This window comes from Chlamydotis macqueenii, chromosome 3 (genome assembly GCF_036417535.1).
Source record: "Chlamydotis macqueenii isolate bChlMac1 chromosome 3, bChlMac1.mat, whole genome shotgun sequence".
In the NCBI taxonomy this organism is placed as follows: domain Eukaryota; kingdom Metazoa; phylum Chordata; class Aves; order Otidiformes; family Otididae; genus Chlamydotis; species Chlamydotis macqueenii.
This window is the reverse complement of record NC_141558.1, coordinates 3,448,870-3,471,451: the sequence shown is the minus strand read 5'-3', so window position 1 is coordinate 3,471,451 and position 22,582 is coordinate 3,448,870. Positions and strand designations below refer to the sequence as shown.

Genomic DNA, 22,582 nt, shown 5'->3' with positions numbered 1-22,582 from the left:
AGGGCTCATAGCTCTCCACGGCATGCGACGGGAATAGCCACAGGGACACCAGCCCGGCTTATGTCGGGAAGAGCCACAGGCTCCTTTGGGAGTACGTCAGCTCTTTGGGCATCTCCTTCAAGCCTTTTGGGTCCGCGTCCTCGACAACATCCCTTCATTCCTTTATCCCTGAGCATCGCTACCCCTCCTCCCTCCTTTGGGTGCCGGAGTCAGAGGATGTTTAGGACCCAGGCTGTGCAGCTCCTCCCTTTCAGGTCTCTCTAGGGTTATTGCTTGGTGGGAGGTAGGTTCAGGGCTTGGTGGTATGAATGAAAGAGAGAGAGGAAATCTGGACTGAAAAGCTCAAACTGGAATAGCTCGCCTGTCTCCAGGCAACAGGCCTGACGCAACCGCTGGAAAAAAAAAAAAAAAAAGTCCCTTAAATAAAAAAAAAAAAAAACCACACACACAGAGATTTCTGAAGCGAGACAGAGAGGAGGATGAGACAGTCTCCTGAAGGCACTGGTGACACCGCTCTGCAAATACCAAGTTGGAGACCCGAGGCGGAAGGGGGGAGCCAAGATGTCTGTGCAGTCTTCCCTCTGACTCGATGCCTGGTAAGTTTGTTGCTTGCGTTGGCTCGGCCGTGCTGGGGCTGGTGGGGAGCACAGCCACCCTGGGGACACCCCGCTGCACTGGGGACACTCCACTGCACCCAAGAAAGAAGCTATCTGAGAGATGCCTGGCGCTAGACAAGACCCACGGCTTTTCTAGATCCACAGAAAGGGGTAGCAGCAAGGACCGGGTCCCTGGAGAGCATCGGATTGGGGCAACGGGGACCCCATGCACCGTGAAGTTCAGCACTGGGCTGTGGAGCGCTGGTTCTGACATGGTGGGGCTGGGGGCTTGCATTGTCCCCCCACCAACCACAATCTCCTGCCTTGCAAAAATCCGCTGGAGATGGCCGGCATGCTGGCTCCCCAGTGATTGGGACTGGCTGGAAATCTGGGCAGGGTTTGAGTCCTCCTTTACGATGAGGCTTGTGGATTTTCCTCTCGGCTGGGAGTGGTGTGGGGGTCCTCACCACCTTCAGGGGGATTTTTTGGCACTGGATGAGGTGTAAGGGGGAAGAGTCTGGCCAGGTTTCGGGACGATCACCTGTTGCTCCCTCTGCCCCTTCCCTGAGATTTGCAAAAAACCCTGGAAAGGTTTGGCAGCTTGTGCAGTGCAGACATAATGGGATGGAGCGTGGTGGCCTCGCAGGGCGTAGCTACCTTTGATTTTTGAAGCAGGCACTGCGTGCTGAGCAGAGCACATTTCCACCTGCGGCTCAGGTTAACACTGAGGGAGGAAAAAAAAAATCACCTAGAACTTCTTCAGAGCCCTGTAGAACAGCTTGGGGCTAATTGCTAAAATAATACTGTCAGCCCACACCCCTCCCAGCACAAGCACTTGTGCAATCCCCAGCCAGCGCGCCCGGGTGCGATGCACACCCCTGCACCCGCGCCACCCAAATCGTGCAGCCTGCACCCTCCCCGGTCTGTGCGGACTGACACCTCTCCTACAACAGGCACCTGTGCGGGGGCTAAGGAGACCCCTCCCTATTTTCCAGCGATGCTCCCTGTCTTATTTGGCACTGCTCAGCCCTTCGGAGCTTTTCTACATCAGGGATCTCAGTGGAGGTGGGGGGAAAATGGATGAAAAGCAAGTGCCTTGTTTCCAGTGATGAGCTGTGTCTGGCTTGTACCGTGTTACCTCGGCTTTGTCTGCTCATCCTCCGTATCCTACGGACTCCCTACTTTTCAGCGGGATCGAGCCTGTTTTGGCTGCTATAGGTTTTCTTTCTGCCAGCCATCATTTCAACATGCTGGGGCCGCCGCTGTTATTTGCATCTCCTTCCCTTTTGAATGTCCATTGCAGTGGTACCTCTTCATGGTGGGGGGGGTGGGAATCGGTACGACACAAAAAAAAATAAAACAGAACGGGAGGGATCTGGCTTCTCCTCGGCTCTGGGCTCAGGGTAGCTCTGCAGACATTAGGTGTTTGCAAAATGTAGCAGAGACGCTGCAGAAAAAAAATAAATTAATAATCAGCCTCAGAGTAACGTAGCCTTTTTGGGGAAAGGGATTTGGGTGTCTGTTTGCTACCAGCTCACCTTAAATAATATTAAATTCCAAAGTGCAGCTCTGCACTGGGAGAAGGCAGGTCTGAGTACAGAGGCTGTGTGATCATCGTTCCGGCAGCCGACAAGGCGGGTAATGGGATGGGACAGGAAGCATGGAAAGGGGATTAGGGAATGGCTGGGGGGCTGACCCAGCTCCCCCATTCACTTTAACTTGGAGCCTTGGGGTCTGGAATGGGAGCTGGCCCAGCGTGAGCTCAGTGCTGGGCAGAAAGAAGCCCAGCAACTCCGGACAGAGGTGAGGTTTTTTTTTTCTGAATATATACTCTTTTGAATTCCATGCTGCATTTAGGGAAAAATAACTCCCTGTGCCAGTTTCCTGGGAGGAGAGCATTTCTCAGCCTGACCTGGCTCATTCCCAAGGAGTCCCAGCCCTTTGCATTACCCTGATTGCACAGACACAGGGGTTCCTACCCGCTCCTTCCTCACTGAAACGTGGCTGTGCTCAGGGTGGCAGCAGGGAAAACAAGGGAAGGAGATGGCTCTGCCAAGCCACAGGTCCTTTGGGGGCATCTCTGGGGACAGATGAAGCCTTCGACCTCCAGGATTATGTCCCAAGACCTGCTAAGACCCTAGGGCCGTGCATGGAGAAGCAACCCTTGCCCCTTCTTCACATCTCAAGTGACCTTACCAGAAGATGGGTGGATGGAGTGTCTTCACCAAGAGGTTAGAAACTTGCCTTTGTTCCTGCTGCTTAATAATTTTCCTTCTAAGAGGAATTATGCGTGGTTTTGGCTGATGGGCTGAGAGCATTGACCCCCTCCCTCCATCTTCCCAGTTTGCAAATACTTCCCACTCACTGGAAGAGTGGTTGGAGGGAATGCCAAACATCTGGCAATGCCCATCTTCATGCAGGATTTCCACCCAGCAGCTGGAAATCTGCTGATCAATGGGAGCTGAGCTGGTCTGAAAATGGAGCTGCCAGAGCCTATCTAAAGCAGGCAGCAATCTCCATCCTGCTTCCTTGCAAGAAGCCTGCTTGTTTTTGTGCAGGGGAGGAAGGAGGGATAAGATGCAGCTAGACAGGAAGGGACAGATGTGTTTATTGAAGCAGATTCTGACTCTACTGGTGATGCTGGAGATCAGCATAGGAGAAACGCCTTAGGGCAGGGAGTGCAGACTCCTGTTATCTCTGCACTTCTGCTCTGCTCCTCTTGTCAGGCTGGTGGCTTGGCTGCAATCAGCCACTGCTCTCCTCTCCTCCCTTCACTGCACTGTTTGTGGGTCCATCTGGGGGTCATTTGGGCAGAAGGATTTGTGAGGGTAAACCCTCACCCTGCCCCAGGTCATACGTGAACAGAAAGCCCCACTTCTTCCCTCTTTCCCTGAAAGTCATGGACTCATCTGAAGGGCTGAAGCAGCAGGAGGGGATGCTTCCCTGCTGCTGACCTTAGCATCCAAGCTGTCTCAGAGGTCTTCTGGGGATTTGTTCACAGCAGTAAATGGGCAGGAACATCCAGGTGCATTCAGGATCCCGCTAAGCCAGGTCCTGTACCCATATCTCAGCCTGTTGCCTGTGGCGGCTCTGTGACCACCTCTCCAACCCTTGCAAGAACATCGCATTCTGGATCAACCCCAAGGACAGAAACTTGGCTTCTCCCTGGGCTTTTGTCATGTATTACGCTGGAAGTTGGGTCTGTGTGTGTGAGAAGGGACAGAGTTAATGTGGGCAGCCCTGTAAGGAAGCCTGAAGGTAGAGTCACCACACCTGGACCTGTGCTTGTGCTTATGACGCCCAGCTTGGTCACATTGATCTTGCCCCTGAAAGAAGGGTCAAGCTCACAGCTCACATGAATGTGGTCAGTAGGTCTTCAGTGACACTATATCCAGTGGGCACTAAAAGTGAGGGCTGGGGGCTCTTCCCTGACCCCTCCAGCCTTGCATGGGCAGACCCCCTTCCATCCTGCCCCAGCCATGCTGAGCAGGCGGAAAGCATCCAACCCTGATGACACCAATTTCAGCAGGGGCCTCTGCCCTGTGGGAGCCCTGGCTTCAAGATGGGGCAGATCTTCAGGCTGCTGGCATCTTCTCTTTTTGGTGGGGGGGAGGCTGAAGGTCACTTCGGGACTGGCAAGAAAGGCATTTGGGAGCCAGATCAGTTTTCTGCAGGAGCAGATTTCAGGTGCTATAGACAGGGATCAGGTGGCCAAATGCTGGATAAGGTAACCCAGGAAGACTGGCTGCCCTCTGAGGCTGTGGGATGGACAGGGGAGCGATTGGTGGCTGTGGCACAGGACCCCAGGGTGAGGAAGAGCCCGAGCTCACCAAAGCCCACAGAGCACAGCAGCTCCTCTCCTGAGTGAGGTCATTTTGGCATGGAAAAAGGAGTAATTCATGTGCAGCCTCTCTGAAAGGGAACAGCTTGCTCCAGGGAGCCGTGGCGTTGACCCGGATGGGTCTCTCGTCCCTTCATCCACTGCCCAGGGCCTTGGTGTCTTCACTGCCCAGAGGATGCCTGTGAGCCTCCATCCACCACCGTGCAGCATCCGGAGTCCTCCCTTACTCCATTGCTATGGCAACCCCCTTGCATAGGCGTCTCCTTCTCGATGCCCAGCTGCCAACCTGCTGCAGACCTCCGGGGGGAGGTCAGCCATCCCCACCCCATCCCCATCTTTTTGCTGTACCAAAAAGGAATGCAAACACGGCTCTCCCTGCGCAGGGTATGCACACCGGGAACTGTCCCCCCACCTCGGTGTTTTTCAGCCCAATGTTTCAGGCTCAGGGTCCTCCTCACCCACTGGGACCCGTAGAGCTTGACGATATTAGCAGGGTTTTCTTTTGTGGGATCAAGGGGTGTCTGCATGGCTCACAGGGTGACACCTATGCAAACCCTTGGAGCAAATGCCTGCAAACGGTCAGGGGAGCTGCATCTCAAACTCCGTGGCTCCCTGAGGGTATCCCTGCACCGATTATAGTCAGAGCATGGGGGATGAGATGGAGAGACCTGAGGATACCAGAGGTGAATCTCTGGACATCTCTGAAGATCCTCAGAGCTTTGCTCCTGCAGGCTGTTTGCATGAACTGCCCACTCAGTGAGAGGGAAACTGAGGCATAAAAGCGGCTGAAGTGTTTTTTGAAGGTCGTTAACAGGCCAAACCATTATCTCTGCCCTATTTAACCGATGCCAGAAGGGTCATCCATGGGCTATGTGGGCACTCTCCATCCTGCAAAAGGGTATCCCTCAGCCTGGGTTTCATCTCACACCGAGGATTTTTTTTCTTTTCAGTGACTAGACAAACAGAGTAATATGGATTTTTACAATCACTGCTGCTCCTCTGCAATAAAAAAAATGGTGTTACAGTAAGCCGAAGTCCACTAGGAATAGTGAAGGGAGCAGAATAATTTGTTCCCCGCGTCTTTGTCTCGGCTGATAGTTTTATTTATTCTGCTTTTTCCCTCTCATTTCCATTCTGAGTGTTTCTCTCTTCTTTTTTTCCTTTCTTCTCCTAGACCTCTTGCTCCCCAGCACGTGACCTTCCAAAGCACCATATGTCCTTATTTGCAGCCCTTATTTTAACAGGCTGTACCTGTGCTGCCCTGGTCCAGCACGTAGCAATGAATGCTGCTTGATGAATGCCTCATGTTCAAAGCTGACCAGGGCACAGAAAGCTGATGGGGAAGGTACAGAGGTATAAAACTTCTCAGCCACGTAAAACTCCCACTGTGCTTATTGTTATTTTGTGCGATCTCCCTTTTGGCCATGGACAGCATTTGAATGTATTGTTGTCCATCGTCAGTGATGATAAAATAAAGCTTTTCTCACACTCCTGTACACCTCCCTGTGCCTCCTTATCCCATCACACATGGTTTGTCAGGGGATGTTCACATGGGTCTCCTGATCCCCTGCTCTAATGCATAGGCAGGGATGTGTGAGATGGGGACAGGTCTTCTGCATCAGCTTCAGGGTGGGAGGGATGGCTGCAGTGGGACGTTGTGGTGGCAGATCGTGCCACTGGACCTGGTTTCTTAGAGCACAGGACACCCCATGAGCTTCACAAAGTGTGTCTGGCATGGGAGAGGGCAGGTTTTGCATTACTGACCTGCAACCACGCAAAAGCCAAGCCTTGGGGCATGCCAGATCCATGAGTGTTGGCAGAGTGGCACTTCACCCCCAAGCCAGTTTGACAGTCCTGTCATTTCTCCATCCTGGTCGTGTGCTTCTGCTAATTTCTTTGCATTACAGCTCACAGGGTATGTCAGTTAAGCTGAATTCTCTGATTGAAACCTAAACCAACAAAGAGACAAAAGGATTTTTTGTTGTCTCGGTGACCTGATGTGTCCTTGTGCCTTCAGGATTGATAAGAGTCACGAAAAGGAAGGGGGAAACCCCTGAGCAAAGGATCTTAGTGAAGTGGGAGCTGATCCTCATCCTATTTTATTGCCGAACTCGTTACTCCTAATTAGGTATGGCACGAGTGCCCTGAGCCTGGCAAGTGTGATAATGAAGACAAATCAAGGGTTAATCACTTAAATCCCCATGCACAGGCCAGCCTAGGGAGAACTGAGCCTGGGAGACTTTGTTGGTTTGAGCCAGAGGCCAGGATTGTTCCTGGGAATTAGGTAGCTCTCAGGCAGCAAACAGGTTTCTATTACAGCCTCCCACAGAGACATTTTTCACACGCTTACCACTTTCAGATCTCTTTTTTTTTTTTTCCACAGCAGGTCTTTGACCCAAGTCCAAGATATTGATAGGAAATTAGAGGTGGCCCCTTTCTGTCGTTTGAGTATGGACAGGCTGGGGAACAGACATGCCTTATTTACAGGGTGTCCCTACAAAGTGAATGAGAAGTTTCGTGTTGCACCTGGGAGGAGGTGAAGGTTGGGTTGGATCGATGCCGCTTTGAGGGTAGGAAAATAAAATCCCCCCGCAGCTGCTGGAAGGCAGTGACGGGGAGGGAGAGAGAGCAGCAGGGTCATGGCAAAGGGGATGCTCCAGCCTGCTGTCGTGCTTTCAGCATCCAGCGCCATAAAATGCTAAGTGAGAGGTACCCAGACCTCAAATAATGAGGGCCTTTTCAACTCTAAGGGTTTTATACGTGCTGAAGACACAAGACAAAGGAGTTTGTGGGGGCTCTGCTTTGCAGCTATGGCATTGAGAAAGTCAGTCTTACAATAAAAATATTATTTTTGTTAGCCATTACCAAATCCACTAGCAGACTCTACTGGGCTTCAGGTTTTGGCCACCCCTAGCAATCTCCATCTCAACAGACAGAAAAAAAAGCTCAGAAGTGAGGTCTTTAAAGTCGTTAGGTGTTTCCCTTTATTGATTTCAGCAGGCTGGAGCTGGAGGCAAGTGAAATTCATCAACATGCCTTCAGCTCTGCAGAGCATCCGCACAAGAGCTGGTGTAGGACCCGACTCTCCGAAAAGGGAGTCCCCTGCTTTCCCCTCCATACTATCTATTTTTCAACAGAAGAAGGAAAACTGTTGCTGCTCCAGACACGAGAGCTGTTGGCTTCAACCTGATATAGTATCTGTGTTTGCTCCTGCTCACGGTAAAACTCTCATTAACATAAATAGGAGCAGGAACAAGACCGCGACATGACTAATTCTCCACCCCCAGACTGTCTGTGTGTATATTATCAACTCCTCGCTCAGCTCATGTGCCTGCACACAATTGTGGGATAAATCTTACTCTCTGCTGGTGTTTATTTTAAATTGAATCTTCTCACTGAAAAGGTTCGAGAGGCATAATTACGGTCTGGATTTCAGAGTTCCACGCGCCTTTGTGGGTGCAAATAGCAGGGAGAAGAATGGCTGAGTAACTCGTATCGCTGTGGTGTAGTGCATCCAGTTAGAAAGCTTTATACGTCCTGGCTGGTCTTTCTGGGCATGTTACCAGGCAGGCAAAAAAGTATTTTGTTTTGTGTTCAACACGTAGAGGAGAGCTTTGGATCTATTCCTAGCTCAGCCATAGATGAGAATACGACCTTGAGAAAGTCTCTTATCTGATCCTACCGGCAAACGAATGCAGAAGCTGCCTGAGCTTAACTCTTGCGGAGTTGTTCGAGTCCGCTGCCGCTCTAGTCCCGCGATTTGGTCTACCAGCTTTGGTAGAGTCTGAGTCCACATGTGGTTGCAGGAGGAGAATCTGGGAGGAAGTTCCTGGCTTCTCTGTGCTAGCCCTCCAGCACTGTGTTTTCAAGGGAACCACTGGGACCATTCCCAGTGGGCAGACTGGTCATGGCCAGTGATGGAAACCACAAGTCCAAGTCTCCTTGAGTGCTGGCATTTGAACCCAAACCATGCCGGCACCTCACCTACTCCCACACTTGGCTGGGGACCATGCTCCCATCCTGAGCCTGCTGGACAGGCAGGGACTGAATATTATGGCTGCAAATTGGCATTTTTAGCAAGCCTAGATCTGAAAACAAATCTCTAAAACTGGGCAAGAAAAAAGATAAAAAAAGCCACTTTTTTCCAGCTCTCCTTTTGGCTCAAACTCTTGGGAGATGTTTGCCTTGTCTTACTTTATCTGCCCTGCTTTGCCTAAATGGAAGGATGTGGGATTGGCAGCCAGGAAACCAGCAAAGCAGTGCCTGCAGACACCCCGACCCCCAGCAACAGCCGTTGTGGTCTCCAGAGGACATCAGGTTGTGTGATACAGCCGCAGAGGGGTCTGTGAATGTGTCCCGGACTCCTTGGAAACCCTTTCATGGCCCCTTGAGCTAAGACTGGAGATGTAGGTAAGCAGAGCTTCCCTAAAAGCCGGAGCCTGTCTGTTCCTGCCCCAAAAGCAGTCAGATAGCTGAGGTGAGGTAACACTTCCCAGGAGCACCTTGGCACCGTGCCTCTCCCAAAGCCCTCTCTCCCTCTGCTGCAGCAAGAGCCGTCTCTCCTTTCTCGCTCCCTTTTCCTTTTCAAACTAGAAACCAACCCTCTGTTTTTCTCCTAGGTGTTTGTCCAGGGCCAGCGCAGCGTTTGAGCTGGAGCCACCACTGCCGCAGCTGTCCTCCAAGGGCACACCACAGGAACTTGTCCAGCCCTGAGGGTTACCCACCTCTATCCTTGGCCCTTGGCAGCACACCTCTATGCTGTTTGACTCCCAAAGAGGATGTCTCTACCCAAAATCCAAATAGAAGAGGCACAGGACAGCACAGATGCCAGCTCTGGAGGTGCTGCTCCTCCTGATGACCACCTGAGGAGCCTCAAGGCATTGACAGAGAAGTTGAGATTGGAGACCAGGCGTCCATCCTATTTGGAGTGGAAGGCGAAGCTGGAGGAGCAGGCATGGAAGAGCCCCCAGCCATCAGGAGAGGAGGAGAAGGAGGTGAACGAGGCCAAAAAGGCCATGGAAGAGACTGTCCCCTTGGGGAAGGTGCAGCTGCATTTCAATGGGAGCCCTGCCCCAGACAAGGTGACTCTTACCTCAGGGAGAATAGGTGGCTTTGAGAGCATCGATGAAGCTTTGACGTGGCTCAGGAAGGAACTGGTAAGTGGTTTCCTGTCCCTGCTAGATAGTGTACTTTTTCAAGACGGGAAAATGAAGGAGGAAACAAGTGACTCCTTGTTCCCACCTGCCTTCAGCCCAGGTGAAAAGGCAACAAGTAATTATTGTGTTTTCTGTGGCTGGCGGGAGCAGGAGCAGCCCAGGGAAGGGAAAAGGCGAATGCCAGAGCATCTATAACCTCAGAGAAGGAGCTGGGTCCATCTCAGCATCCCTGCTGTCATCCAGCAAGCTAGGGACATATGGCACCTTGCACTGCTTAGGACTTTTTAGCAGCTCGTGGCCCCCCCCCCCCGCCCCGCCCCCTGCTTCTCTAATTATATCTCAGCACTCAGAGGAATACAGCAGGTGTGAATACGTCATGAATACGTGGGCACTGCTGGTGCAATAGCCCTTCTCTGCTGGGCATGAAGGGATGCTTCGTCAGGGCTGTGAGAAGAAGGCCTGACTAGATCCATCCTCTGGATCCGCCCTTGCAGCTTGCAACTGTTGGTGGTTTAGGAACTCCCTCAGCAGGAGATTGTACTCAGACCACTGCATTTAACAGTCTTTAGTGGATCTAACCTCCCACTGTTTGCCTAATTCCCCCTTTTTCTTTTTTTTTTTTTAATTTTAGCTCATAACTGTCTATACTGTCTTGTGGTAACGTGACCAAGTTATTTCTGCACAGTGAGACCAAGTGTTTCTTTTTGTTCCAAACTGTTGTGGAAACCCCTTGTTCTGACCATGTAACATCTAATTAATAATATTCCTTTTTCTGCTGCATGCGTGATACCAGAACCTTATCTGAGACCCCTCCTCATCCAGCTCTTACAGGTTCATCATCTCTTGAGCCTTGCTTCATTAGAAGCTGGTCCACATGTCTACCATCCTCTCATCCCAGCCTTGGGTCCTATCTTACACATATGTTTATTTCTGGTAGTCATGGACTGGTAGTTTCACAGGGAGGAAGACAAGACAAAAATGCTACACCTATGCTAGGAAAATAGACAAAGCTAGAGCGTGGGAAGCTCATCTTTTATTGTGCTGCTGTCATGGTTTTTGGCACAAATTTGGCCTGGGACAATCAGTTCTGACCCAAGCAGCTTCCAGCCCAGCTCAGGAGTCATCACAGTCTGGGGATAATTCCCAGGAGGAAGGATGGATGCAGCACATATTTTCTGAAGGCCACAGAAGGTCAAGAGGATGGACACAACCAGCCCAGGGCAGTTCTTTTCAGGCATAGAGAATGAGCCCCAGTGCTCTTCACAAGTGTAGGAGCAAGCAGACACCAAGACCACAATTCCCGTGGTCTTTTCCTTCTCCTCAGTGGAATGAAAAATCTTTATTATTTGGCCCACATGACTGGAAATAGCTGATGTCACAAGGCTTCGTTTCTGTTGTCTGATTGGAAGCTTGCCTGTGGGTCCCACCAGCATTTTCAACTGTATGGACAGCAGAAATGTTTGCAACAGGGTCTCAGGGGGCTGGGGGATCACTTGTGGTTCAGATACACTTGGGAAAATGTTCCTGTGCAAATGCTTTGCTTTTGATAAGCACTGAAAGTCTTTAAGGAAAACTTAAACCTGACTTTTACTCCAGATAATTTTTGTTTGTCAGTTTTTTGTTGCTCTTGCTGTATTTGCTCAGCCACATTTATCTCTAGAGAAGTTATTTACAGAGGTGGTTCTGAATGTCGCAGTGTTGGTGGTTGAAATGTTTCTCAGGATCATGGCTTTCACAAGGCAAGTGCAGTGCTTTCAGGAATCCAGGACTGTTACAAAGAGTTTTGAGCTGATCTCCTAACATCACTTAGTGCTCTGGAGAATCTCAGCTCCTGAGCTGACACCTGAATCCGGGTCCATGCTTGCATCTGTACTGCAATCTTAAATTCACAGTGCACTCGATGTAAACCCCAACTCTCAAGAGGTACAAAGACAGTAAGAAGAAGAGTTTCCTTCTCAGAGCCCTGGATTTTAAAAGGTTTGCTCTTTCAGTTTGTGTTCATGATGGAAGTATAAATTGCCTCAGAGTCCAATTCTACTCTTTAGACTAGGGTGTGGTATATAAACCACCATCTGATGAAAACTAAAAGTTTAAATTAAAGAGGAAAAAGGGCAAAGCAAACCCTAATTGTTCCTCACTTTCCATTTTCCTGCCTCTTAATTATACCAGTCTTTGCTGGATCTGGACGTGACTCATATAATTTAAAACAATTACCCCAAAAGAGAGAACATGTATTTGACTGACCACACAGCTAAACAGCTATGTTGGAGGCACTATTGTCAGGTAAGAGCTGCCAGCAAACAGTGAGAACACAGCAAAGTCATCGCATCACAGGATGCTGGAACAAAAAGATGCATTTCACATTACATTTCAAGGGTGAAATCGAGATTCTTTTCAAATAAACGAACAAGCTTCCACATATCCCAAAACAGCCGGTATTTTTTTTTCTTGTTCATCCCCATGTTGTGATAGTAAAGCAATCAGGAAGGCTTTCTAGCAGGAAAGTTGATATATTTATTTAAAGCAGAAGCCAAGGCCAGAAAGCTCAGCATCCCTCAGAGAGCACCCTGCTTGGGGCAGCCAGGTAGGACACCAGCACCCCACGTTTTGGGTAAGGTCACACCAGATGGGCAATCCATCCTTCTGGTCTGATTTAATGTAGGAGACCATAGACCTGGGAGCATCATGCAATTCAACCTTGCCCAAGCGAGTGTGAGTATCCCAGGTAGCTTTCTGAAGATCATCTTAAAATGATCCAGTAGCCATAGCTGGGGTTAAATCTGGCTCCACCACGCTGTCCTCTGCTGCAGGGTGAATTCTCCCCCATTCTGCATAGTTCTTCATGAGAGGTCAGTTTAGCATACATAGGATTCATCTGTCCATGAAAGGGCAAAAGCTGGTGTGTGTGGAGATTTCTATCCAGGAAAGAAGTACACCAGACCATGTCCTTACTGAATGAAACGCAACGATGCAAGGCGTGCTCCGTCACCCACACCATGCAGCCCTCATCACAGCTACCAGCATGTTTAGACTGGGTTACTTCAGCAGCATGGCCCCAGCATGGATTTGGCTTGTACCGGGTAGCACACTGCCAAACACTTAGAGCTTCAGGAGTTTGCACATGCTGGGGACTGTTCCCAACAGGCAATTTGTTCGGGACCACCGGATTTTGGAATTAACTCTATCCTAGCCAAAACCTGTCGAGGCAGAAAAGTGAATTTAGTAGTATGCGTGTGTCCAAAATTCCCCTTGGTGCTACGGAATGGGTTCGTTGCTTGGGCAAGTGATAGTCCAGGAGTATCTGGCTTTAAAATTAAAGTTACCTTTTAAATCTGAAGCATTACTCCCAGTCAACACAAAAGAGGTCATCCAACTCTGCAAGGAATCTGCTTCCCTGTTTACAAAGTCTGCTCTGGTTTGGCTTCAGCCAAGTTCAGGCTCCTCACGTTCAGAAGTGAAGCGAAGGACAAACCCAAGGTCTTACTGTGCATCTGCTGTTCTTGGTCTTTCACCCCGCATGACCTGTCCCAAGGATTCTGCTCATCAAGTCCTGGCCCTGGTTTATAGGACTGACATATACCCACTGAGCTCCAGCCAGCCGCGTCAGCTGGGACCTGCTGAGAATCTGGCCCAGAGAAGCTGATTTATTCAGACATGCAAACTCCTGCTCTTGTTTTTTGCGCTGAAAGGTTCTGTGTAGGTGTACAAGCAAATTGCAGCACTCAGCATGTGCTGAACCGCCCCAGGGACGGAGCACTTCCCCCTCCAACTCCTCCTGCCTCTTCTTTGCCCTCGTGTTTGCCTCTGCGCTGTCAAGTGTGGCTGCTCTTCATCAATGCTGAAAGTAAAGCCATCACCAGCCTGTGTGTGCTAACAGACCCAAGGATAGAGTGGTCAGACTGCATTTTCCTCTTTGTTTTTTGAAATTTGTTAGGCTTTACAAGTTCTAAAATTAAGCCCTCAAAGTCTTCTTCCTCCAAAATGTGGTTAAAGAACAAAGTTATGAATTGGGACATCTTAGGAGAGTTCTGACTTTGTCCCAGTAGGAGAACACATTTTCCATCTCAAATTCACCAAGGCACTGAAATCTGAGGTGTGTGAGCCAGAATGCAGGAAAAGACTCTTGAAAAGGGACACAAATGTCTGATGATCTCTCCTGGGAAATCATAAAACACCTATGTCCTGCTGGTCAGACATCTGTTATTAACTGCTTGTCGTAGTTCAGCCCCACTCAGGACCAAGCTACTGAGTCTCTCAGTTGCTCTTCCCACCCTCTGAGGGAACAGGGAGAGATAAAATAACAAAAAGTTCAAGGTTTGAGATAAGGACAGGGAGAGATCATTGAAGTTACCATTATGGGCAAAACAGATTCGACTTGGGGAAAACTATTTATTTCTTATTATTAATAAAACCAAAGCAGGATAATAAGGAAGAGAACAAAAACAACTTCCCCCCCTCCTCTCCATCTTCCCAAGGTTAACTACATTTCAATTATCTCCACCTCCTTCCCTCCCCACCCCGAAGGGCACAGGGGGAATAGGGAATGGGGGTTACGGTCAGTTCATCACACATCACTTTATGTGGCTCCTTCCTCCTCGGGGGAAGAACTCCTCGCATTCCTCCCCTGCTCCAGCGTGGGGTCCCTCCCACGGGCCACAGTCCTTCATGAAACTGCTCTGGCGTGGGTCATCTCTTCCACGGGGTGCAGTCCCTCCAGAACGGCTGTCCCAGCAGGCCCTCCACGGGCCACAGCCTCCTTCAGGCCTCCACCTGCCCCGGCGTGGGGTCCTCCACGGGCTGCAGGGGGATCTCTGCTCCTCCGTGGGCCTCCCCGGGCTGCAGGGGGACAGCCTGCTCCACCATGGGCTGCACCACAGGCTGCAGGGGAATTCTGGCCAGGAGCCGCATTACTGCTCCCCCTCCATCTGCACTGACCTTGGCGTCTGCAGCCGTTCCTCTCGCAAGAAATTCTTCACAGCAGGCAGGCAGACGCCTCTCAGAATCTCTTCGCGTCTCATCTCCTCTCCACTTCTTGCAGCTGGGCCGGGCCGAGCTGGGCCCAGTCGGCTGCCCGGCGGGAGGCCAGAGGGTGAGGCCTGCAAGGCCCACAAGGCTCGCACCTCCCCCTCTCTGCCCTCACTTCTGCTTCTTCACATCTTCCAACTGCAGAAACATCTGAGAAATGATGTGCTCTTCTGCTGCGTAAGCCCACTGAGATATCCCTCTCTTTGCCTCATTCAGATGTTGAGCTGCCAGGCTTTTCCCCTGCCAGTGGGCTTTGTCCTAGGTCCACCATTCCCAATCCTGAATGCATTTTACCACCTCTTAATTTAACCAAACCCAGAGGTAACTACCTCTCCCAGGAAAGGTAATTAATTCTGAGGGAGTCAGAAGGCTGAAGTACGACACCATGTCAAGCTCTGCATGTGTCAGCTGGCAGAGGTGTGCGGGACTTTGGTGGTGTGTAACCCCCTGGCACTGCAGAAGGAGGTGGGGTACCTTGTTTGGGGCTGCGGGTTGCAGCACAAGGGTGTGAGCATCTAAAATCAGCCGTGGCAGGGTGGCATCTGAGCACCTTTGAAGACGAAGCCTCGAACCAAAACACAAACTTAACTGGCTTCCCTGAAGTGTTTAGTAAGGGTGTAATAACCGGTCTGTGCTTCTCTGTGCTCAAATCCAAGTGGTTGCACCCTTTTTAGTTTACAGTTAAGTTTCTTTTGATCTTTTGGAAATAAAAAGGACTAGCCCCATGACAGCAGCTGCTTCTCCACACACCACCACTACGAGCTTCACAAACCGCAGACTGGGACTCTGTCCATGGGACACTTCTCTTTTGAGAAGAGGTCCCAAGGAGCTCCACATCTCCATGCCATGAGGTGCTCTCCACTTCCCCCCATACCAATGCAGGGAGATGGACCACTGGCAATGGGAACATTATTGGTCTTCCTCTCTATGACCGTATGGTAAAGGCAAACTTGAAGACAAGTCTGGGCTGCACCCTGAGCTACCTTTACCTATCTGGACTAAGCCACCTAGACTGGAAAGCAAGCAAGGATGTATGCAAAACTTTCTCTCCCTCCCCCATATTAAACATCCCTGGGAGACTCTGAGGCTCAATCCAAACAGAAAATCCTTCCTGGGTTCATAAGACTTTGGGCCTCTGTGATCCAGCTTTGTGGTTGAGTCTACCAGTTGTAGTAGCTCCTCTGCCAGAAAGGACTTTGGTTTGGTTGCCCCTCCCACTTGAGGAAGTTCAAAACAGCAGCCTGTCCATCCCAATAGTGTGCTCCAACCATACAGATGAAAGGCAGCTCTTTGTCTGGTGGAGCTGGGCGTGAAGAAAGAGGCAGAGTGTGTTAAAAAGTGGTTTGTGTGAGCAAGACATATCTAAGGCTCTTCCTGTATTTGGCATGTAAGACTCAGAGGAAGCAAAAAGCATGGCTTCTGCTGAGTGCTCCCTGTGGGTTTCTCCAGGACATTACACAGAGTGTGTGGGATCATGCTGTTGTCCCATATGGATGAATCGGTACATCGAGTTACTTTGTGATGACTGGCCCTGTAGGTCAACTGTGTAAATCGAAAACCCATGGCTTCCCATGATGTGGTCCCTGTAATCCCATTATTTCTTTCCAGGAAGCTTTGTGGAGCTCTGCTGACCCGACAGTGCTCCTTTTAAAAGAGATCATTCATCATTTCTAGTGATGGTTTGGTCCTCAGCGTGGGATGAATTGAATTTTTCTAGTACTTGTGAGGAGACTCTGGAAAAGGGAAGGAGAATGAGGATTTCTGGGTTCTGATTCAAATTCTGCTAATATTCTGGGTGGTTCTGAACAAAGCAGGGTTTAATGGGACAAGTCCACGGAGGAAGGACATGGTGTTTGCATCTTGAGCCAAGCCCCAGTGATGAATGGGAGGATTGAAGGAGGCTGTGCCCTGCAGAGCCACCCACCCTTCCTGCCCACAGTGGGGACTTTTGTGCTCTGCCTCCTGCCCAGTTGTCAACCCATGGGACCTGTCACTGTGCAAGGTGACAAGCCCTTGGGAAGCCAAGACAGGCTCCCAAGGGGAGCAAGCGGTGACAGTCCTCATTCCCTGTGCCATCTCCTCATTGTGCGTGTCATCCTTTAGTCAGCCATTGCCAGGCTTTGCTCCTCACCCATCTACCCTTCCTTCCTGGAGGGCAGAAGAGGGCTTTATCCCCTTGGGAAAGCCTTGCCTGATAGTGCACATTTGACAGGTCACCCCTGCTTCCCCATTGACCCTCAAAGAACAGCCAGAAAGGGCTGTGTCCAGGCTGGTGTCACAGCCTAGGTGGTCAGTGTAGATGGGTGGTGGGTTTGCCCCATGTCACATTGCCCCCACCCTACAGGTGGGCCAACGGGCCATGTGGCTGGCTCAGTAAATGCCAGGGGTCAGCAGGTTCGATGGGGGTGACTGGAGACTGAGCACTTGAAGGACATGCCCTGGAGGGCTTTGTCTTCTGGCTTGCATGAAATAAAGACGGCTTCCTCAAAATACAGGGAAAGCAAGAACGGGTCAAATAGCGGAAAGCTGGCTTGCAGGGGAAAACCAGCAATCTCCAGCTCACATCGCTCTCCACAATGGCCACTCAATTAATTTTTAAACTCTTTTTGGCTGGGGTGGTTTTTTTTTTTAATCCCACATTCTTCAAAACATTCAGTGAAAGCATTTGTTGACATTTCTTATGTAGCTTGATAAACTGACAAGAAAGAACAACCAAGGGGCAGTTCAATAACACTCGTGATCCCCTTCCTGATAAAATGTCCAGTCACAGCATTCATTGTGAAACAGGAAAAATTAATTTTTTTTTTTCCCATTGCAACTCACGTGGGAGAAGAAAAACCTGCCAAGTGGCATTACTCTGCTGGGGGCACAGGCTATGACGTTTGCAAAGAAACAGTAATTTTTTGAAGAAGGTAAATGGCCACAACCCTGCCAACAATTCGAGAGAGATTTCCCGAGAGAGAGAGAGAGATTCACTCAGAGATTGGTACAAAGGTGACTTAATCCTCTCCAGGCAACCGAGCTGGAGTCCAGTTGCTGGCTGAGAGCACCAGGCAAGGTTCTCCAGGATGTCTCCATGGTGCAGGATTGAGAAATCCTTGCTTGGCTTGGATTAACTTTCATCATAGCTCAGAGCCTAGCTCTCAGCTTAGGCTCTGAGCACAGCATTGCAAAGGGCTTCCCGACAGCTGCAGAAAACAGCTGGAGCTTCCCTTGGAGCCTTTCAGCCTCCTAAGGTGGCTGCTTCACCTTGCTGTGAGACTGGAAATGCTGCAAAGGGCAATTCTGACATCTTTGGAGGCATTGCCTGGAGGAGGAGGGCTTGTGCCACAAGCTAGAGCAACCCCGACACTGCTCTGGTTGACAGCCTTGTTCCGGCAGCCCACGCATCACGCGTCGGAAAGGTCTCATCCCAGGGCTACTTGCGGAGCCTCCCGAGGGGAATTTTCCCTCTTCTCTTCCCTTCTGCAGTTTCATGCCTGAGCCACCAGATCAGGAATACATTTACCCCCCACCCCCAGAGCTGCATCTGCGCTTGTAAACTAAACAGCTCATTTTCAGGCCTGGAGGCAAACCGGTATGGTCTGACCACATCCGTGCTGTTAAAATCCAGACAAGAGGGCTGTATTCCAAATGCCTGCTGAGGACGAATCCTTCTATGTTAACTCCTGAAAAGTGCCTGTAGGGAATTGTTTGGGACTGTGAGAGCTCGTCTCAGCTCAAAGGAAGCCAGGACCTTGCTCATAAGGGCGTCTGTTCCTGAGCTTGTTCAAACCACAGGAAGCAAAGGAACCAGGGATGCAAGTCAAAGGAGTGAGGTAAAGGATGGATTTGGGGTCAGGGCATCTCCACGATGCAGCTGAGGATGAGCTCAGGGCATCATCTCACGCACTGAGAAGTCAGTGAGGACAGGACTTAACCAGGGAGCCACTGGGAGAAAAGTAAACCCAAACAAAACAAAATCAGGAGGCTTGGTGCCAAGAGGCTCTTTCCAGTGCCAGTTTATGTCCTGCAATGGAGGCAACACCAGGGAAAGAGGTAGGGCATTGTACTGGGGCAGGCATAGGACTATTTTCCAGCTAGTTTTGCTCTCTCCTTGTCTCCATCTCTTACAGAGAGATTTAAGCTGCAAAGTTTGCGAAGAGTTGTTCGCCTCCTCTCCCTCCATTCTGTTTTCTTTGTGGCTTGTTGCTTTTCTGTGAAGAGGGATGTGGGGTGAGACGTGGGGACTGTCTTCTCAGCATCTGCTGTTCTAGCTCTGTCCGCTTCTCTTCCCCAGACGAAGGCTGATTCTTGCACTGAATCTCACCAAGCGTTCACCTCTTTCCTTCTCCACTCCCAATATCCCGTGGCAATACTTTTTCTGCTTAATTATAAGTTGTAATGAAAAAAAAAAAATAAAAGCAAGCTTTTTTCTTTCATCACTTCTGAATCTTCCACCTTCTGAAGTTAGGTGCCAGGGGAGGCAAAAACCCTCTGAAACACTTAGCTCATTAGCCTGCAGGATAGTTGTTCTCTCTCCTGTGGGAAACTGTGGAGGTCCCGTCCCAAGACCAACTTCAAATCGGTGAGATAAGCCATGGGGAATGTGGAGGGCCGCATTCCTGGCTGTCATGAACCAGGTCTGATTTATGCAGGCTGGAAACTCAGGCCAAGTTATTTGGGGATTTGTTCTCTGGGGTTCTTTTAATTGGTCCTTTCCACCTCTAATTGCTACTTCTCATTGTGGTTGCTCCCTTATGAGCAAAATTAATTTGGGCTTTGTTTAAGGCTGAGATAGAAGGTCTGAAGCCTACGCTGAGAGATACCCAAGCCAATAACATTGGCATGGCTGGCTTTAATTCCACTTTCCTGATGCTCCTGAAAACCTGAGCAAGTGCAGGCTTCCTGAATACTAAAAATTCACCATCCTGAGCTGGTATTTGACTGGGGTGTATTGCTTGCTTGGAAGACCCCTCTCTCCCTCCCAATTCTTTGCAATGGCATAGCATCTCTAGATGAGTTACATTTCCCATGATTTGGTGCCGCCTATATCAGGGAGCAGCATGAGGGGCAAATTTGCTGTGGCCTTGCCAATACCCTCTTCCCTCTCTACCCTGCGTCTTGTGTTTCAGGCAGAAATGCGCCTGCAGGACCAGCAACTGGCGAGGCAGCTCATGCGCCTTCGCAGCGACATCAACAAGCTGAAGATCGAGCAGACCTGCCACCTGCACCAGCGCATGCTTAACGACGCCACATACGAGCTAGAGGAGAGGGATGAGCTCTCCGACCTCTTCTGTGACTTCCCCCTCGTGAGCTCCTTCAGCCTCTCCACGCCGCTCAAGCTCATTGGGGTCACCAAGATGAACATCAACTCCCGACGGTTCTCGCTGTGCTGAAGGGGGTAAGAAGAGGGAAGGATGGGGGAGAAAGAGCGAGAGGACTGGGCAGCGCCAGGGCTCTCTCTGCCTGATGGCTGGGTGAAAAGAGGCCAAAGAGGGGCAGAGGGAACAGGAGCAAACAGGGAACCCACAGTTGGTCTTGGTGGCAGGGCAGAGCAGCAGAGCTGGGCACTGAGACAGCCCAGAGATGCTCGTCGAGGAGATAGGACCTGCATCAAGGAAGCGTGGAGAGCATCTGAACCCAACATGTGCACTTAGCCTGCTCCTTTACAAGTCTTTACTCCTTCTCCTCCCTCCATAGTAATAGAGAGGACGCAGGTCCGATGTGGTTGATCATACTCAAAAATCAAAGGGGAGGGCCAAAGATCAGCCACAAAGCAAAGCAAAATCCCTTTTCCCTTCCCTTTTACCTCTTCTGAGGCTAGAGCCGTCTCTTCAGAATCACTCTCCTCCCTGGATGTCTCCTTGGGCATCGATTCTCAGCCTCTGCTGGCCCAAACACAGGGCCCATGGGGCTATTTCAGGTGAGAAGCTGATTTCCAGTGAAAAGGAGCCCTCCCAGCAGGTGAGGCACCGTGGGTTAAATGGTATGCAGCCCCAAGAAGTGGTGAAAAGATATGTTTGTTGACTTGCTCTGTTGAGTCCAGTGTACTCTAGCTTAATTGTACCTGTGGTATAGATTATGGACAGGTCATGGTCACATATATATACAGACTCCACCAGCCAGAAGTTGCCTGTGTGCACTAGAAGTTACACCCAGAGCAATACGTGTTCCTGATCTTGTCGTCAGCAGCGGCCACAAGACACCATGTGGTTGTCCCCGGCAAGCAGCAAGGTAAAGGAGGTAACTTGCACCCAAGACATCTCATGTTGGAGAAATCACCCCAGGCTGACATTCCCCCAACAGCAGCACCAGCAAATCCTGGATCCTCTGTAGCAACACACATCCATCAGAGAAAGGACCTTCAAGAGGAGAAAAGGGACTTTAGTGTAATGAACATAAACCGTGACTGTAAAATTAAAGGGAGAAATATTGCTGCCATGAGCTTTAAACCCGTGGCAAACACATGGGATTCCCTCCCTGCCTTGCAGTATGTGAGATGGATGCTATATTTTCTTGCCTTTCAGTGCACACAACTGCACACCTACCTGTATGTGGCATGGAGGGCAGAGACACCGGTGCTGTAGCCCAGCAAGGGCAGGTACTAAAGATGTCTAGCCATGGCAGTCTTGGGACACCTGGCACCCAAAACAATCTGTCTAGAGGGTGTATGGATGCCTCTAGGCTCTCCCTCCTGTGCCAACACCTCTCCTGGCGTGGTAGGAGGTGTAATCTCTCAACCCATCACCCCAGCCCAACTCTGCTCTTCTCTGCGTGCCCAAGCAGAGAGCTGTGCGGCTGAGTGAACGTGACTGTGTCCCTGCAGCACCCACCCAAGCCCTCGGGACGAGCAGGAGATGTAAGCCAGCACTGAGCTGAAAGCTATGTGTCCGTGTTGATGCGCCTGTACCTGTGTGTGTAAGCTGTGTGTGTGTGTGCGCGTGCATCAGTTGTGTGTGTGCATGGGAGCCTGCAGGATGCCTCTCTCAGGAGGCTGAGTGGTGGACCCATGTCTTTGTTCCCAAACGTGACGTGAACCAGAAGCCAATGAGACTCTGCTCTGCCTGAGAAGATGCGATGAGGCTTCAAGACTTGGGGTTTCCACAGAGAGCTTAGAGCAATGCACAGAAGACAAATAATTCATCTGCCTCTGCAGGTCTCTGTGGAAGGAACAAATTAACATCACGAAGGGGTTCATAGCCACATGAGGCTGGGGACTGGCAGGGAACTCCGGAGCTGAGTTCATTCCTCTGTCTCCCACAGTATGTAACTCCTCTGTGATGTCTCCCCCTCCACTTTGAAGCTCACTGAGTATCATTTCTTTCTGCTAAGGAAGGAGGTATTTTGGGCGCTGGAGCTCTATCTACACCAGTAAATTAATCAATGCCATGCCTGGGTGCTGAATCTTGAGCTGCCCAGGCGGTGAGGGTTTAATTGGATTGTGGCCAGTCTGCCAGTTGGCCTCTGGACAAGAAAACAGGCCATGATGTTGTTTAGTTTACTAGTAGAGAAACAGCTTTATTCCCCCACGGGCTTCTTGAAAAAGAAAAAAAAAAAAACAACAAACCTCATTAAAATCCTTCTTTGTTTACTTTTTTAATTAAAAAAAAAATCAATTAATATCCCACATGTTGATTTTCAGAGGCGTTTTTGATCAAAAGATAGCAATTTAAGTGAAAATAATGCCTTGGAAGAGGGGGACTGGTTCTCTCTATGATCAGCTAGAGTCAAGTGTAGGGTGGGTCTGCCTTTGGGCTCTTGTCTGGTAGCTGAATGTCGAAGGTTAGTAAAAGCACAGTCTTAGGAGTTCATTATATGTGGCATTAGAAATACCAGACATCTGGGTTCCAGACGTGTATTTTCTGCATTAAATGGAACGGGGGATGGTTATAACTGCCAGCTGTTCATCGAAATGCACAATTTTTTTAATTATAAAATTATGTCTGTATTGATTTCTGCCTCTGGTCTCTCACTGTGTTCAG

At 50.1% G+C, this 22,582-nt stretch overlaps 1 protein-coding gene across 2 annotated transcripts; it reads left to right on the top strand.

The window, feature by feature from the left end:
* Nucleotides 1–353: 353 nt before the first annotated feature.
* On the top strand, nt 354–22,552 carry FAM167A (family with sequence similarity 167 member A). Of its 2 annotated transcripts, XM_086744397.1 has the most exons (4): nt 354–596; nt 9,057–9,593; nt 19,733–20,001; nt 20,713–22,552. In XM_086744397.1, the coding sequence occupies exons 2-3, from the start codon at nt 9,216–9,218 to the stop codon at nt 19,994–19,996; spliced, it is 642 nt and encodes a 213-aa protein (XP_086600523.1). In that variant the 5' UTR covers nt 354–596; nt 9,057–9,215; the 3' UTR covers nt 19,997–20,001; nt 20,713–22,552. The 2 variants fall into 2 exon arrangements, with proteins under 2 accessions (XP_086600523.1, XP_086600522.1); XM_086744396.1 differs by having other exon boundaries at nt 19,733–22,552.
* The last annotated feature ends 30 nt before the right edge of the window (nt 22,553–22,582 follow it).